The following is an 18,248-nucleotide window of genomic DNA, read 5'->3' on the forward strand; positions in this document are numbered from 1 at the left end:
CACAAGATTACATCAAAGATAACGGTGTTTCAGGGGACACAACACATCCAAACTGGCACACCTAGGATTTGAGCTCTCTAAAAGAAAAAACAGCTCTGCTGCCTAGTAGAAAAGAGGCCCTTTGGTGAATAGCTACCCCAAAGAACAGAAAGGAATTTGGAGGGCTCTTGGGTATGGCTGGCTACTATCAGCTGTGGATACTCAATTTTGGATTAGCAGCCAAATCTTTATATCTAGCTCTGAAGGGAAACGAAGATCCTTTACAATGTACATTGGAATACAAAAGTGCCTTTCAAAGTTTAAAGGACAAATTGATGTCAGCTCCAGCCTTGGGGCTCTCTGATCTCATGAAAGAATTTAACCTGAATGTTGATGAAAAGCAGGGCACTGCCTTAGGAGTGCTAGGGCAGGCTACTGGAGGAAGTATAGGACCAGTGACATATTTGTCAAAACAGCCTGACATGGCAGTCCAAGGATGGTCTGCTTGTTTACATGTGATAGCAGCCACTTGTGAACTCCTTCAAGAAGCTGAAAATTTAATTTGCGCTCCCTGCAAACCCATGTTTTTATCCTCCATTATGTCCTTACCGTGTTAGAACAAAAAGGGGGACAATGGTTCATGATGGGAAGGTTAAGCCACTATCAGGCAGTGCTGCTGGACAATCCGAATGTCATCCTAAAGAGTACAGGTAAGTTCAATCCTGCCAACCTTCTTACAGAATTTAAGAAAAATCTGAATGGAATTGCCCAAAACATGACTGTGTCCAGCTTTTGGAAAAAGTCTATTCAAGCAGACCAGGCCTAATGGATGTGCCACTAGCAGACACAGACCTAGAAATACTCACTTATGGGAGTAGTTACATGGACCAGGGTAAACGGGGAGGCAGGATATTCAAAAGTCACCCTCACAGAGACACTGGAGGCAAAGCGTGTTCCACTTGGAACTTCAGTACAAAGGGTGGAATGAGTTGCCCTCCTAAGAGCCCTACAGCAGAGTGCAGGTGGGGTGCATATAACAATCCTAGCATTAGATCTTTGTGCTTTATGTCCTCGTTTGCTGTGATTAATTATACCTCTAATCACCTTAAGTTCCCCAGAGATAAGCCCCTTACATTATTACCAGCCTGGAGATTGGGTCTGGCTCCACACTTGGATGAACCAGCATCCACAGGGTCAACTAAATCCTAAATGGGTTGGGCCTTATATAAATTTAAGTATTTATTTAATTACTTATTGCTCATTCTTCTCTTAAGTTGCAGGGAATAAAACCCTGGAGTCACCACACCAGAGTCAAGCCGTAACTGCTCCAGGGCAGAGACACCCCACCTGTTAGCCTGAAAGCTGCAGTGACAGTGGATTCTCCTGGTGATCCAGAACATAAGTATACCTTGTGAACCTATGGACAGAATAAAGTATTTGTCTAAGAAGAAATCTTCCTAAATAGATTGGTTATGATCCTCCTTGTTTTCCATTTTTTTTTTTACTTTAATATGCCCTTTAGTTATAGCCCAAGAAAGTAATCTCTTCTTGCAATGGGCCCATTCATATGCTGCTTCTATGAACAGTTCAACTGCCAGATTTGCAGTCTACCTCTAGTGTCTTTGGTTTACCATGGTGAATATCCCTCGTACAGGGGACTGGATGGCTCTCAAGTCTTTAATAATCAAGATGCAGGAGAAACACAGTTTCTTAGGCACTGAAGATATCACCAGAGCCGATCCTAGTCACTGGCCAGTAAACCAGAACATCATCTTGTTTTTTTCTGACAAAACCACTAATGAAGTAGCACTACAATATTCCTATCAGTCAGACAGAAAGGGAGAAAATTTTACTGAAACTATAAAAGATGCGCATGTTCAACTCTGGGATGGAAAGTTTGGCTTACCCCAGGATATGGGAGGCTGAGCCAGAAAGCTCCACTTTAATGGCAAGAGAAAAATCATTCCTGGTTTCACATCCCTTCCTTGATGCTCAAGGAACAATTCACAGTAAGCTTCCTCAAATGGTGGCTAATTTACCCTGCTACAAGTGTGACTGACTCGCTCTTTTTTTGTATGATCATGTAGCCACAGTTTTTGCCCCATGTTGAAGGTGAAGTTGTAATTGCATTGGTAATACATTAAACACCTTTGTTGCCCGAGCATTAAATGACAGCTATCATAGTGTAACTCTCATAAATGCAGAAATAGCTACAATGTGCAAAGCAGTACTACAAAAACAGAATGGCCCTAGATATCTTCACTGCTTCACAGGGGGAACCTGTGCTATAGTCAGAACAGAATGTTGTACCTATATTCCTGATGAGTCTGGCAACATCTGTACTCTCCTAGATCACCTGAATAATCAAGTTCAGGATATGACTACTCTGGTTAATAATTTTAACTTCGTTGATATATTCAGTTGGCTACCTTCAGGAATAGGTTCATAGTTATGAACTCTTTCTTCTTCAAACCAGACTTTTAAGTTTCCTGCTGGTTGTATCTATTTTTGTTCTTGTCAAACACCTCTTGTTCCTATGTACTTGAATTAGAACTCAAATATGTGTAAAACCCTTTTCATCTTCCAGAACCCCTGCCAAGTGGGATCCATTTCCCCTGAAGTAAATCGACAATACTTGCAAGTTATGAGTCAGAAATTTCACTGGACAACCCCTAGCTACGTCACCCCAGTTTAGCAGGAAGCAGCCAGAATGAATGATGACCTGATTCATGAGATTGGAAATAGATATTATTTTAAAGGGGAAACTGTAGTGTCAGAATTGTAAATGTAACTCTGAAACTGTAAGCAGCCTATTCACTTAAGAATTCAGTCTCACCAAGAAGCAAAATGTAGTCTCACAGAGAAACAAACTGTAGGATGTGTACCCCATCATGTAAAGGTACTAATTAAGCTATACATTAATCATTTTTGTTTGTATTCTCTCATTTACCACCCCAGACTTGGAGTCACCATGCATCATGTATCTTAAAGAATGTAATCCTAAAGGATGTAGTAAATAACTGAGATAAGAAACTAATGAAGTTCTCCAGATCCCTGCTAAATGTTATATGTTACCCAAGATGATTAACTTTCTTTGTCTCTATGACATATAAAAAGCCACAAGAAAAATCACTACAGGGAGGCAGTTTTGGGAACAGTCCCCCCATTCTCTGCCTGTACAAATAAAACCTCCTTTTCCTCCACAGCTGAATTAGGTGTGTGTCTCTGTGCATTAAGCCATACTGGGTGATGAACCCAGATTTGGAGGGGCTCTCATCTTCAGAAGGTGCCAAGGCAACTCAATAAAAATAGGATAGTCTTGTTGGAACAAATGAGCAGTTGTAAGTAAAAAGAAGTGAACTTCAGCCTATAGTTCAAACCATATACACAAGTGAAAGAGTAAGAAAAAAGTCAGGAGTAAATTTCATTAAGAATAGATCTTTCACTTAAAATGCGTTACTGTACAACTGCTACCTTTTGCCACTAGATGGCAGAAATGCCAATAATCATCTTTATTCATTCAACAAATATTCATTACAAATTTTCAATTACTCAGATACAAAAATTTTTAAACCTCTCAATTACTCTTTTTGGCAAAATATAGTATTCTGATTAGAATATGGCAAAATAACAGTATTTGGTGAACTATAGTTGTTACGTGAAAGAGAAAGATACAAAGAAATCAAAGGTGATAGGAAGATTAAGAAACCTAAAAGACACATAACAGAACTGTTATTATTACAATATGTACTAATAATTAACATAATTCTGGGGCATCAAGAAAAGGGGAAATTACATTTATGAATCTCTTTTAAGGAAATCAAGTACTACAGAATTCCTTGGAGAAAATTCCTGAGTGCCCCAAGGATCAATGTTCCAAAATGATAAGAATAGCAGGTTAAGATGATTGGTCTTGAGCAAGATAATCACAAAAGGTGACACACTTTCCCCAATGAACATTCAAATCCCCTGCTGGAGACCTCTTTTGTTCAGGCTGTTTGTAATAAACATTACTTGACCTACTTAGGTAGTGATGCATTCCTTCTGTATGCAGGAACAAAAGAATGGAGGAAGCAGAATTTCACAGATGTGTCAAGGTTGTCATTAAATATCAGTATGGGCCCCAAATGGGATAAAAAAGGGACTAGATAAGCCCACTCCATGGAGGTTAGTGGCATGCATTCTTATTAATTACTGAATTCCGAGACTTGAGACTTTGTGGGCAGTTGATGATATCCTTCTTTGGAGGACAAAAAGCATTGCAGGTAATGTGTTTAACATTGTATCTGACAAGGAATAAAAGGTGTGTGAAACAGTTTAATGGTCTCTGTCTCCTGGTGTCCTAAAATTTCTACCTCATTGCAGTTAAAAGAAGGTCACAGCCCAGAGAGAAGAGGCAACACAATTTTTAGCAAACATTAAAATAGCAATTAAGTATATAATCAAGTGTTAAAATATTTTACGATACTGGCAAAAATGGTCAATTTTGTTTTTAAATCCTAACACTTCTTTAAAATTGGAAAACACCAGACAATTATAATCAATACCTACCAGATAAATGAGTTATTACTAAATGTAGATTATATTAATTTTGAAACTTTATGGCAATTCGAAAAGTCTAATCAATCTTGTGTTATTAGAGCCATCAGAAAACTTACTTAGAACTATTTCATGATGTGTAAAGAAAAATGTTCCGATCCAAAAGTGAATACTCAACACATTGTATAAAAATGATAAACAAATTTACCTGTTTTGGATCTGATTTCCTGTGAATTTTATGTATTTTGTTTTTTCCATCAGTTTGGTGATTAGTGTGTCTATGATCACTTTCTGGTTCTGAAAAGCTTCTTCTATAAACTGATATCTGAAAAAAATAAGTGTCTTATTTTATATCAATAGCTGTCTAAAATGAGGAACAATCCAAAAGCAAAGAAGCGATTAATAAAGAATTATCTTAAGATAAGATTATACAATAAATAAATAATAATCATTCAAAAATATCAAACACACCACTATTAGGCAGGTTTTCTTCCTCTCAAAACTTATCTCACAAGAAAGATGGACTCTTTATAGCTTATATTATTTAGAGACAAACTAAATTTAGAGGCTTATGGAACTCATTTGGCAGATGTGGCAAAAAAAGCAGTCAAAGATAATTAACCAGACTTATTAACAATTAACTATTATGCAACTTCATAATTATGAAAGTTTGATGCTGTAAAAAACACTTTAAATATTACTTTTAAAGACCAGTAAGTAGTTGTACAGTCATAAATATATGCCTTGGGGATAATTGGAAAACAAAACAAAAATAGCTGGGCCTTGAGACAAAGCTTCAAGCAACAGTATGATAAGATATGGCAAGTTTAAAAATATATGAATGTTGGAAGTGAAGATGATATGCCACGGAAAACTATGTAAAGTGTCTTAAGAGTAGTTCTAGAAGAGAGACAATGATGTAGTAGATACATATAGTTTATAAAAACTTTTTCAATAAATGTAAAAAAATACAATACTTCTAAATATATTTTACACGTGAGCAATGTAAGCAAAATTAAATAAATTAAAATACATTAAAATAATTTAAAAACTGAGATTGTTCCTAATCTCAATGTGAAAGCTTTCAATATTCCCTTATTAAGATGCTTTTGTTGTTCTTTCCATAAATAATCTTTATCAGATTTAGGAAATTCCCTTTTATTTCTAGTTTGCTAACACTATATAAAATAAATGGATATTTAAATTTTTGAAAATTTTTTTCTGCTTTTATTGAGAGTCATATAATTCTTTCCTCTATTCTTTCAACATGGCAAATTTCATGATTTTCAAATGCTAGAGTTTTGTATTTCTAAGATAAAGCCAAGATGGTTGCAACTACATTGTCCAAAAACCACTACAAATTGCTGGATTTGGTTTCCTAATTTATTTCTTAGGATATTAAAATTTATTTTGTGAGTTAAACAGGCCTGTAATTTTCCATTTTCATAATTCCTGTTAGTTTTTAATGTCAAGATCATGCTGGCTTCATAAAACAAATTGGATAGAATTTATTCTTTTACTATCCTCTAGACAAGTAAGAAAGGTGCTATTTTTACTTTAACTATTTGGTAGATTCATCTTCAAAAGTGAAGTCACTTGGATTTGAAGTCAATGGGATTTTTCCATTTATGGAAAAATTTTAAATTATGTATTGTCTTTTACTAATTTTGGTAAGTTGCATTTTCTAAGAATTTTCCTATTTCATGTAAACATTTTCAATTTATCGACAGATAATCTTTACATATTTAAATATGTCTTTAGAATATATAGTGTATTCCTGCTATTGGTAATTTGTGATTGCTATCTTCTTAATACTAAAGGATTTTACTAGTCTTTTCAAAGTTTGAATTTTGGGCTTTGCCTATTTCATTAATTTCTTATGATGTCCTTCTTCCTACTTATTTTGGGTTTAATTCGCTGCTTTCTCTAACTTGAGATTATTGGGTGCAGTGTTCCCCGATGTACATTAAGTCAAGTTTGCTAATTGTGTTATTCGAATCTTACTGATACATTCTTAATGATTTTTAGTCTGCTTGAACTATCAATTATTAACTATGTTAAAATTTCCCACTCAGATTGTAGATTTAATCTGTTTCTCTTAAAAGTTCTGTCATTTTTTTCTTTATATACTTTAAGGCTATGGTACATACAAATTCAGAACGGTTATACTTTTAAAGAGAAATTTTATCATTATAAATTTCCCTCTTTATCTCTAATAATATATTTTGCCTTACAAATCTATTTTGTCTGTTACATTAGCTTTCTGTTCATTAGTGTTTGTATGATACATCTTTTCCTAAAAACTTTTCCAAATACATTTTAGATACTTGTCTTATAAAAAGCAAACGAGATTTTCTGATTTCTTTCCTACCCACCCTGAAATCTCTGTCTCTTAATTTGGAACATTTTGTCTATTTACATTTATTATAATTACTAATATATTTGTAGATCTACCACCTTACCAAGACGTCATTATATCCCACCTGTTCTTTGTTCCTTTTTCTTACTTTTTGCCCTATATTTAGACTGACTGTTTTTAATTATTTCATTTACTCCCTTTGTTAACTTAGTAATAACATAAACTTACTGTTGTTACAGTGGCTATTTTAGACTTTACAAAATGCAGATCTTGGACTTATCAAAATCTAATACTAATTTATATTTTTTACCTTCTTCTTTGACTATGCATGGAACTTAGAACACAAACACATGCACACACTACAAGATATTACTATTGTTTCATAAATCAACATGCACTTAGATTTGTTCATAATTATCATTTCAGTTGCTTTTTATTCCTTCATGCATCTTGTATTTTTCTTCTGTCTCAAGGGTACTAAGAGTGAATTTATCAGTAATATATTCTTACAACTTATTTTGCCTGAAAAGGTCTTTCACTTGCCTTTATGAAGAATATATTTCATTCTTATTTATAGTTTTTTTTAATAGTTTTCAGTTCTCTGCCAAAATTTTCCATTTTTTCTCTTATCACCTTAAATATAATAAAATTCAGTCCCTGTGGCTCTTTTTATATTGTCTGTTGTATCTGCTGGTTTTTGCTCACAGAGTTTTATCTCCTAGTGGTTGGAAGTCAAGGATACTAAACATCCTACAATACACAGGACAGCCCCTCACAACAAAGAATTATCTGTCTCAAAATGTCAATAATGCTAAGCTGAAAAACCCTGATGTAGGCCACCCTACTGCTGGCAAAATAAAACATATTTTTAGACTGCCATTTGGCTGGGGTGCCACTAGCCCTCTAGTCCTCATAAAGCTGTATTACAAATTTTTACATATATAACAAGGTGTTGGTACCTATGCTCTTTTTTTAAATCGTATTTTTAATTGTAGAATATAACATATATACATAACAGTGATAACTCTCCAAGTGCAATTTAGCAAGTAGTTGGAAAATTTCCCAAGAATATTACAGGTTACAATTCCACAGTTTCATTTATTTCATTATGAAATATACATACAAAAAGGTAATATCTTTCAAAGTATGATTTTACTAGTAGATATACAGGAAATTTTCAAAGTTAGTACCTATGCTCTTTATGTTCTAATAATTGGCAGTCCCGACACGTCAGTTTGTCACATGTCTCACAGTAAAGCTTCAGCTGCTCCTTTTTATGAAAAGGACAAAACACTGGCCGCTGACTGGTCACACCAACTGCCTCTGCAGAAACAAGGGGAGTCAAATAGAAGAAAATTAACATAATTGAGTAGTAAATAATTATTTGCTTGTCCATTTAAATTTAAATCTATTAAAATAGAAAAGTATTACAAGCATTTTTATCTACACCACAATTACCACTAGTTTTAGAGATGAAAATGTTAAGGTATTTTGAACATTTCAGAAGGAAAGGTGAGTGAGCTTTCCTCTTTCCAAAGTAGAAATCCAAATTAATTAGGGCTAAGTGTGTAGTTAAAAAGATGCTTTATGGAATTAAAAGTCTTAGCAAAATAGCCCTCATAAATGAGTATGAACCAATTAGATACCCTCTATCTAAACAATGAAGGAGATTTTTTAACAACGCTAAGTCAGAAAATTTTCTCAGTTTTGCAAAAATTCTAACACAGAAATAATCATAAAGTCTTTACTATTATACTGAAAATTAGTATACGTGACTTTCCAAAAGTTTTCCAAAGTGGAGATACAATTGGGAAATGCTTATGCTATAATTAAGGGGAAAAATGAATAAATACCAGTCATCTCACTAATAATTAAAGGTACAGTCCAAACATTTCAGAAATAATTCCATCTCTGGAGAAAACCACTATTAATAACCTGGTATGTGTACCTCTAGTTGTTTTTCCATGTATATAATTACATATATATTAGTGAGGTATTTTCTTTTATAAAATGAAAAAATGACTATACATATTGTCTTGCAAGATGCTTTTTTCACTCAATTCAGATACCTTTCTGTGTTAGTACATACTTCTGTCTAATTCTTATTTATTAACTACTGTATAACAATGTTGCAATGAACATGAGATTTATAAATAATTTGAATGTTTCCATGAGATAAATTCCTAGTAGAATGGAGGGGTCAAAGGTTAACTTACACAGACACAACTAAATGGTCCTCCATAAAAATTGTACTAATTTGTACTATTATCAGAGTGACTATTAACTTACAATAGGGTATTCAGTATTTTTAATCCTTACCAATTTGACAGATGAAAAAACAAAGGAGAGTTCACAGTCCTCAAACACATTTTTTAATAACTGAGACCAAACAATTTTTCACATACAACAGCTATTCTTATTTCTTTTAAGAACTGTTTGTTCATACCCTTTGCCATTTTTCCATCCAACTGTCTTACTGATTTGTAAACACTCCATATAACAGATTTGATATAATGTCTGCCAAAGATTTCAGAAATATTTTTCTAAGTTTATTTAACTTAGTTTATGGTATTTTTTTCCAAACAGATCCTACAATTTTTTTAACAGAAAATTTACCCATTTTATTCTTTATGGCTTTAGTTTCAAGAACTGCTTCTGGAAAGATTTATCCATTTCAGTTATAAAATTGCTTACCCTGCATTCTTATTTTGCATACTTTTATGGTTTCTCTCTTTTATTTAAATCTTTGACTCATCTGAAATTTATTTTGATATAATTATTAGTACTTACAAAAACCTGAAGCAGAACTAACAAGTAGAGTGAGTTAAGAGACTTACATTTTCTGACCATGATACAACACCACCCAGAAACTATAATTACATCAAATGCAAAAGCTTCTTTGGTTGTCTATATATCAGCTCAACATCATGAAACTAGTTTATTAAAAGAATATCAGAAGGAAAAGGGTTGTAAAACTTTTTAAAGCCTATTTCTTGTCATCTTAGAGGGAAAGATAAGAGAAAAAATAAGAAAAGGCAACTTTCTTACCACTTGTATATTCATAAACAATTAGGAATTTAAGAAACAGAAGAGTTAGGAATATGAAGAAAAGGTAGGATGATTCTGTATGTATCCATGCTTATCAACATTTGTAAGTACTCAGTACTTAAAAAATGAGTATTTTTAATACTTTCAAATGTCTCATAACAAATCAATTTAGGAAGGAAGAAAAGAAAACGAGAGGAATAGAGAAAAAAAAAGAAGTAAAAAGAATGAATTCATTACCTGGAGATACTTCTTCTTTCTGTCTGACAGTGTGGTCTTTTGTGAACTTCACCCTCTGATGAGCTCTGATGCAAGTCTTGCAGAGCCATTCAACACACTCTACACAAAACCCATTAGCTTCTGCATTGTCGTCACAGCTTGTACATACCTAATAATATAAATTGAAATACTGTGTATAGAAATACAAATACATTTTCTCCTTAGTTCATTACACCCAATATTCAGGCACTCCTAAGTGATGGAGATAAAACAGTTGGGAAAAGCAAGCATAGTCCCTGCCTTTCCTATAGTATCATAGATGGGAAAGCAGGTTCAAATCCCAGTTCTCCCACTTACTAGCTAAAGTGGTCTTGGGCAGATAACTTTCATCTTTAAAAATGAGAGTAGTAACAGTGATTTTGTTGAGCTATTGTAAAGATTAAATGTGAGGGAGACAGACATTATTGGAATAATAACTAAACCGAGGAGTACCTTAAAGTGCCTTGTGAGAAGCTGTAAGAGCTACGATGGGTGAATCTGATCTCATTTTAGTTGGTTAGTAGGGTGGGGGAAACAAGTGCAGAGATTAACCAAGGAAGTTTTCCTCTAAGGAGATAACATTAGAACTGAGATATAAAAGTTGAATCATCAATTACTGAGTGAAAAACTTGCCAGGCAGAGAGAACAGCATGTATAAAAAGTGCCAGGCAAGAAAACAATGGCAGGGTCAAAGAACATAAAGAAAGCAAGCATGACTGAATACAGAGATCAATGGAAATTCCAGCAAGAGAAGAGACTGGTGGTAAGTAAGGCAGGAGCCAGATCAATTCTTGTCTGAAGAATTGTGTAAGTTTACTGAAAGTTTTTAAGTAGGAAACTGATGTGGAATAATTTGCATTTTCAAATCATTACTGTTTTATTACTGGGGAGAACAGATTAGAAGAGGGGCAAGTGTTTTTGCATAAAGATGAGCTAGCAGGCTTTTTCAGTAGTTAAGGTGGAAATGGAGATGAAGAGATGACAATGGGTTTGAGAGCTATTTAGGAAGTAAAACTGTTTTAGAGGATGTATTGGATATGGAAGGTGAAAAAGTGAAATATCAAAGATGGCTCCTATGTTTGTAGCTTGCATAACAGTGCAGATGGTGGTTCCATTCTCTGAAAATGGATTATTAAAGTCACACAACATATTAGCAGTTCTCATGATCTCATTCATGGTTGTGGAAAAAATGCGATTTTTTTTCCTGCACTTAGTGGTTTACATTAGCCAAATTTTAGATATCTGAACAACATTTCCATAAACCAAAACCTGTCCTTTCTCAGCTCTTATCATCTTTAACCTTTCTAAGATCATTTGATACCACTGACTCTTTATTCCTAGAAATCACTTGAATTCCTTGATAACTCCCAATCCTCTTTTCTCCCTGATTGCCTCTCTGGATTCTCTCATTGGTCACCTTTGAAGGATGATAAGAAAATAATTTACTACTCTAAAAGTTGGTAACTACAGGGAAAATAATCAAGCATTTAACCTGCCTTTCCTGTATAAACTATATCTCAGGGTAATCAAAGAATTACTGAAGGATGCTGTCTCTCCATATTCCAGTTAAGAAGTGAAAGGGAATGACAGAACGAGATTGTCACATTTTTAAAAGCCCTAGTGAAATAAGGTCTTGACAATGATGATTAATGGCCATTAACATCAGGAAAAAAGACAACCAAACAGTATATGCTTCCAGATGGAAATACATATTAATTTATGGATGAACATATCCTCCCCCAATGGAAACAATCTAAACAAGCCTCTACATTGTTATTACCCGATTACAAAACATAGGCAACAGAGAAGCATGATGTTAAATGTCTTTATAGACAGAATCAGCAAAACTCAGAAAAAGGATAACTAATGGACAAACTTCCCAAATTATTCAACAAATATGGGCTGGAAAAAAGATAACTTTTAATTAATTAATTAGATTAATTAATTAGATGCTTGAGATATATCAACCAAGTACACTGTGCAGACCTTATTTGGATGCTAACAATCCACTGTTAAGAAAAATTACAACAGACTTGATCACTCAATGTTTCATGATATTAAGGAATTACCATTAATTTTTTAAATATGAAATTGATGTGGTTGTCTATAGAAGAAATGGTGCTTTAAAATAGAAATACATATGGAATATTATGGATGGTATGATATGTCTGGGATTAACTCTGATATAATCCAGTGGAGGTGGGGGATACAGGTAGGGGAGTGTCAGGGTATAGATAAAACAAGAATTAATGACTATTGAGCTATGTAATGGTACCTAAGGTTTGCTGTGCTAAATGTCTTTTTGGGTAATGCTTGAAATTATCCAAAATAAAAAGTTAAAAAATTATCTCCAGCTATGAACTCTCATCCATGGGATGACATCTCTACCTTACCACATCATAGTCAATGCTAACACATCACATTCAAAACCAATTCATTACCTCTACTCTACTTCCCCAGCCCCTTATCCTTACCTCTATAAAAGGCTCCACCATCTTGGCAGTAGTGGTTCAAAATCAATCAACTCTCACCTTCCATATCCAATCTGGTATATCAAGTCCTATGTGGGCTGTAACTTACCCCCTTACTTTCCTTATTGCCAACATGCTAATTCAGCTATCATTACCTTTTGCCCAGTGCTTCCTAGTTCCAATTCATCCTATGTATCACTTCTACAGTCTTTATTCCCACAATACCCCTGCATGTACCCTGTTCTTGTACCCGATTTAATACCCTCCATCCCCACTTATCTACAGGTCAACTGATTATAGTTTTACATGACACTCTGGAAGACAGAAACATAAAACCATTCCTATTCAGAAGGGAACTTTACATACGTAGAAAGGGGTTAATACTCAACAGTGAACCATATGAATTAATTACATTTCTGTGCCAAGCTGTTTCACAACAATTAAGAATTTTATTCCCTATACCAAGCCCCGTTTTGGCCTTTGTGACCTCTGATGAAAGTTCACATCAGGAAGAACTGTTGGTACTTTTGAAATGAGAAAAGGCATTTTAGTTAGTAGTTGATGTGTTCATTTAAAGTATACTGTAAGGTCCTGTAGTTCCGTCAAGAAACGTAAGGCTGAAATTGAAACGAAAAGTCAGAAACTTAGCAGTGTGATTACTGAAAAGTCTTGATAAACTTCACTAACAATCATTTTTCCCTAACTAGATTCAGTTCCTTCCCAGATCTTCTGTTCCAAATTAGTAGAAGAATTATAAATGAATCACTGTCTTAGTCTCCTGGGGCTGCCGTAACAAAGCATCACAAATTGGGTGGCCTAATACAACAGAAATTTATTGTCTCCCAGTTCTGGAGGATAGAAGTCTGAATCAACGGATAGGCAGGGCATGCCTCCATCGAAGTCCACAGGGTCCTAGTGGTGGCTTGCTGGCAATCCATGACATTCTGTGTCAGAACTCTCTGCCTCTATCACATAGCTATCTTCGCTCTCTGTGTCCAAAACTCTCCTTTTAAGGACACCAGTCAAGTTGGATTAGGGCCTACCCTAATCCTGTTTGGCCTCTTCTTAACTAATAATATCTTCGAATTTAGAAACAGGATCACACTTAAGGGTTAGGACTTGAACATATCTTTTTGGGGGACACAATTCAATCCATAACAATCATGAGTCAAAGGTATATCAGCACATTATACTTGGCACACACTTGTCTCACCACGGTTCACCCCCCGCTGTAGTACTATAGACTTAATTAAGTTCATAACTAGGGATACAACATCTAGATTGTAAGGGCCAGTAAAAATTTCTAGATGAGGGTTAGGGAAGTTGAAGAAAAGAAAAACATCTTTGAGTCTCTAAATGCAACATCTTGGATAATGCTACTAAATAAGACTTTCAAAGTAATACCATGTAGAAAAGAAGACTTTCTTAAAAATGTAGGAAGCTTATTGATCCTTTGACATGGTGTTTTTCACATGTATCATTTTAGAATTTATCATTAAAATTATAAAAGAAGTTTGAAATAAAAATCTAATTGGTGATATGTTGTAAAAGTACAAAGAAATGAAATAAAATGGAAAAATGTCAAATACAGAATAATGGTTATCCCTGGAGCAGATGGAGTACAGGGATGCAATCAGGGCAGTGTTTTATTTCTTAAGCTGTATTATTCATTATATACTTTAAAAACTATTACCTAACTTCATAGATATAATGGTCTAATGTTTGACTCCTTTTATTTTAGAGTCCTCTAGTACTTTAGGCTGACTCATAAAGAGGAGACAAAGGGTTCAAGATTTAATACACTTACCTGATTAGACTTTTCTACTGTACTGCTGGGAACCTCAGTAGTGTCCTTCACAAAGAAATTATCTATGATGTGTCTTTCTGCACATTCTTGGCTGCAAACTGGACAGCGAATGACTCCAACTGGGAAAGACAAAATTGCATTCTAAGACTTAATACAAATGTACTAAGTATTAAGCCAACACATCTCATCCGAACTGTGACTAGTTCTTTTATCATGTCCAATCTTTCAAATTCATAACTGCTGTCACTTAACACAAAGCAGTTCAGTTGAGGTACATTTATGAATTATATACCAGATATAATATATTAAATGATGCATAAATCCTCATAATTTTAAACAAGATGCCACCATCCCCTGCCCAAATAAACATCTTCACTATCTCTAGCAGTAATTTTCAAACATGGGTGTGCAGAAATACATGGGAGATTTTAAAAGAGCCCTGGTCTCTCTCTAGAAGTGTACTTGTTTGGTTTTAAATTTCCATGGGAGATTAAAAAACACTGTTTTATACACACTTGCAAATAGTGTCACTTTCAAGAAAGAAAAAAAATAGATTACCTTTCACAGTGTTTAGTAAAACAATTAATAGTTATAAATTAAAAACTAATATAAATAAACTTGATGCTGTAATTTGTACCCAGAATACTTCAACAAGGTTCTCAGATATATTTTCTGTAAAATGAAATGCATAAGAATGAATCCAGTTCCAGTTCACCACGACGGCAGTGTAAGATGCTCAAGGGTGCCATTCTCCCACAGACTCTTTGAACAAAAGATCTATGAACAAAATTCTTGCCCAAACTACCAGAGCCATTTTTCTCAAAACTCAAGGGTTGCAGTACATGGGTAAGTGCCAAATTAAGAAAATGCAGCTTGAAAACGGTAAGGGCAAAGCTTGTGGTACCCTTGCTCTTCCTCCTCCTCAGTGCTGTGTGGAGCCAGCCTGTGCCCCCTTGTGGGTCCTTGACCCATATGCACATAATGGGTTGCCTGGAGAATAGTGCTAATCTATTATGTGGAAGCCTGAAAAACTGAACCAGGAAACTGTCTCGGACTCCAGAAACCATCAGTGAAGATGACCAGACTTTGGACATACCAGACTTCTAAAGAATATAAAGAAAGCAATGAATGAACAACATGAGAATCACAATGAAGATAGCAATTTTAAAAAGGAAACAAATAGAATTACTGGAGTTGAAAACCACAATAACTTAAATGAAAAATTCCCTAGATAGTTTCAACAGCAGGCTGTAGTTGGTAGAAGAATCAGGGCTCTCAAAAACAAGACAAACGAAATTATTTGGGCTAAGGAGAATAAAAAAGAATTTTAAAAAACAGAGCCTAAGAGACTCATGAGACAGCATCAAGTATACCAATAAGAGTGAATCCAAATGATCCAAAGTTCAATTTCAATTGTATTACAGGCAACAAATCAAAATTTTAATTAAAAAATCCATTTAAAACAGCAGCAAAACTATATAAAGTCTCTGGGAACAAATTTTTAAAGGATGTGCAAGACCATAGTGGAAGAAAACATTAAAGGATATTTAAAACCATTAAGAATATCTAAATAAATGAAAAGCACATGTTCATGATGTTAACAATGCCAATTCTTCCCATAATTATAGATTCAATGCAGTGCTAATGACAATCTCAAAGGGGATTTCAATGGAATTTTGACAGGTGTGGGGGACATGCCTACCAGAGAATAAGACTTCCTATAAAGTTATAGTAATTAAGATCGTGTGGCATTTACGTAAGGATAAACAAAAATGGAACAGAATACAGATTCCAGAAACTATATATAGACACTTTATAATGACAAATGTGGCACCCAAACTCTGGGGAAAAGGATAGACTTTTCATGATGCTAGAACAAGTGGTTATCCATGGAGGAAGGAAGGAGTATGAATTAGATCCCTATACTTCACACTATACTTCACACCCAAAATTGTTATATTTTGATGGATTAAGAACTTTACAACTTTACAAGGAAATACAGGAGAGTATGTGATCTTAGAGAAGGAATGAATTTCTTACGCAAGAAACAAAAGTTTCAGATTAAAAAATTTAACTTTATTAAAGCTAAGACCTATAATTCTTCAAAGTTAACACAGAGAAAGTGAAAAGACAAGCCCCAAATTGGGAGGATATATATCCAATACATAGTACTGACTAAAAATTAATACTTAAAATCTAAAGATACGGCAGTACATTTCACAGAACAGGAAACATAACTTTATAAACATATTTAAAGGTGCTTATTTCAGGAAAGATGGAGCAAATTTATTTCTCTTTATTCCTCCAGCTAAGGACAGCTAAAAACTCTAGACATTAGGAACAACAGTGAGTTCAATGGGTTTTCTTTTGGCCTCATGTATCCCAAACTACCTGGTGCTCATGAAATGGCAACCCAGAAATGCCAATAGAAGTGAACAAAAAAGAAGCCTCAACAAAAATCTTACTCTCCCCAGAAAAAGGATCAGAAAAGGAGCTGGCAAATAAGGCAGAAAACACTTAGACAACAACTGCTCCACTCCAGACAAACATCATGTGCCCCCACCTCTCTGCTAGGAAAAGCCCAGTGGATAACTTAGACTTCTACCCTGGTGGCCAGGAACCCCAGCCACTCTTACCCTCCATCCCCCAAGCTGGAATGGTGTCAGAGAAGGCAAAGAGGGGAAGTGGGACTTTCATAGCCATTGGGAGGTGATGAGAGCTCCCTACAGTGTCAGTGGAGATCACCAGTGGAGACCATGTGAGGAGCTTTAACTTCTACCCCCACTCGGCAATAATGTGTCCGTTTACCCACCCACCCCTCACATTCCCCATGCCCCTACTCCCCCACAGCGTCAACAGAGAACAAATGGAAGCAATAAATGGATACTCATCTCCCTCAGAGCCAGGGAATTACCAGTAGAAGCCTAGTGGGGAGGCTGAACTTCCACCCCCAGACATACATAAGGAGAAGCACCACCTCCCCCCCCAGTATCAACGAAGCAGAATGGGGAATCTATACTAACTCCTACCTCACAGTAGGCAGGAAATAATATAGAGAATAAAAAGCAGGTTCTTTGAAAGAGCAACAAAATTGACAAACCTCTAGCAACATTAACAAAAGACAAAATTTACCAAAATTAGGAACTAAACGAGATATTACTATAGTCCATGCAGTCATCAAAAGGATAATATGAGAATACTAAGAACACTCCACACATATAAATTTGACAACTTAGATGAAATGAACCAATTCTTCGAAAAGCACAAACTAACACAACTCACCCAATATGAAATAAATAATTTGAGTATTTCTAAAACTATAAGGAAATTCAATGGCTTAAACAACATGAAATATTTAGGTGTAAACCTTTCAAACCACATATAGGTCTAGTATGCTAAAAGCTACAAAATGCTGATGAAAGAAATCAAAGATGATGTAAATAAATGGAGAGGCACAGTGCATACTGCAGAAGTCAAGGGCACAATTAGCAGTCATCTCCCAGCCTGTCTACCCACCTCCCTCCTTTTCTATTGAGTGCAGATGTTTTGATATGTTTCCATTCACAGCTCCAGGGAGATGTTAGGTCTAATGGAGTATGATCATACCTTAAACCTGAAACTAGGAATAAGCAGCTCCAGCTGCTTATCTGGGCTGGAACTCTCAGTGGCAGGGCCTTCTCCCCAAGGTGGGTAAATACTCTGCCCTTGGCAGCACATATTTGTCTCTCATTTCCACAAAGTGGGGGCGTTCTGAGCTACCATCGAACGACCCTAACCCAAGCAGCTGGTC

At 35.1% G+C, this 18,248-nt stretch overlaps 1 protein-coding gene across 2 annotated transcripts in view; it reads right to left on the reverse strand.

Moving 5' to 3' along the window:
* TRIM24 (tripartite motif containing 24) overlaps positions 1–18,248 on the reverse strand; it is a 138,809-nt gene that overhangs the window by 57,463 nt on the left and 63,098 nt on the right. For both annotated transcript variants that reach the window (XM_037836071.1, XM_037836070.1), the window contains exons 2-5: positions 14,459–14,577; positions 10,163–10,310; positions 8,068–8,200; positions 4,727–4,843 (exon numbers count right to left, since the gene is read on the reverse strand). In XM_037836071.1, the coding sequence (XP_037691999.1) occupies positions 4,727–4,843; positions 8,068–8,200; positions 10,163–10,310; positions 14,459–14,577 (517 nt within the window). The remainder of the gene's footprint in view (positions 1–4,726; positions 4,844–8,067; positions 8,201–10,162; positions 10,311–14,458; positions 14,578–18,248) is intronic.

Source organism: Choloepus didactylus, chromosome 5 (assembly GCF_015220235.1).
Source record: "Choloepus didactylus isolate mChoDid1 chromosome 5, mChoDid1.pri, whole genome shotgun sequence".
Classification (NCBI taxonomy): Eukaryota; Metazoa; Chordata; class Mammalia; order Pilosa; family Megalonychidae; genus Choloepus; species Choloepus didactylus.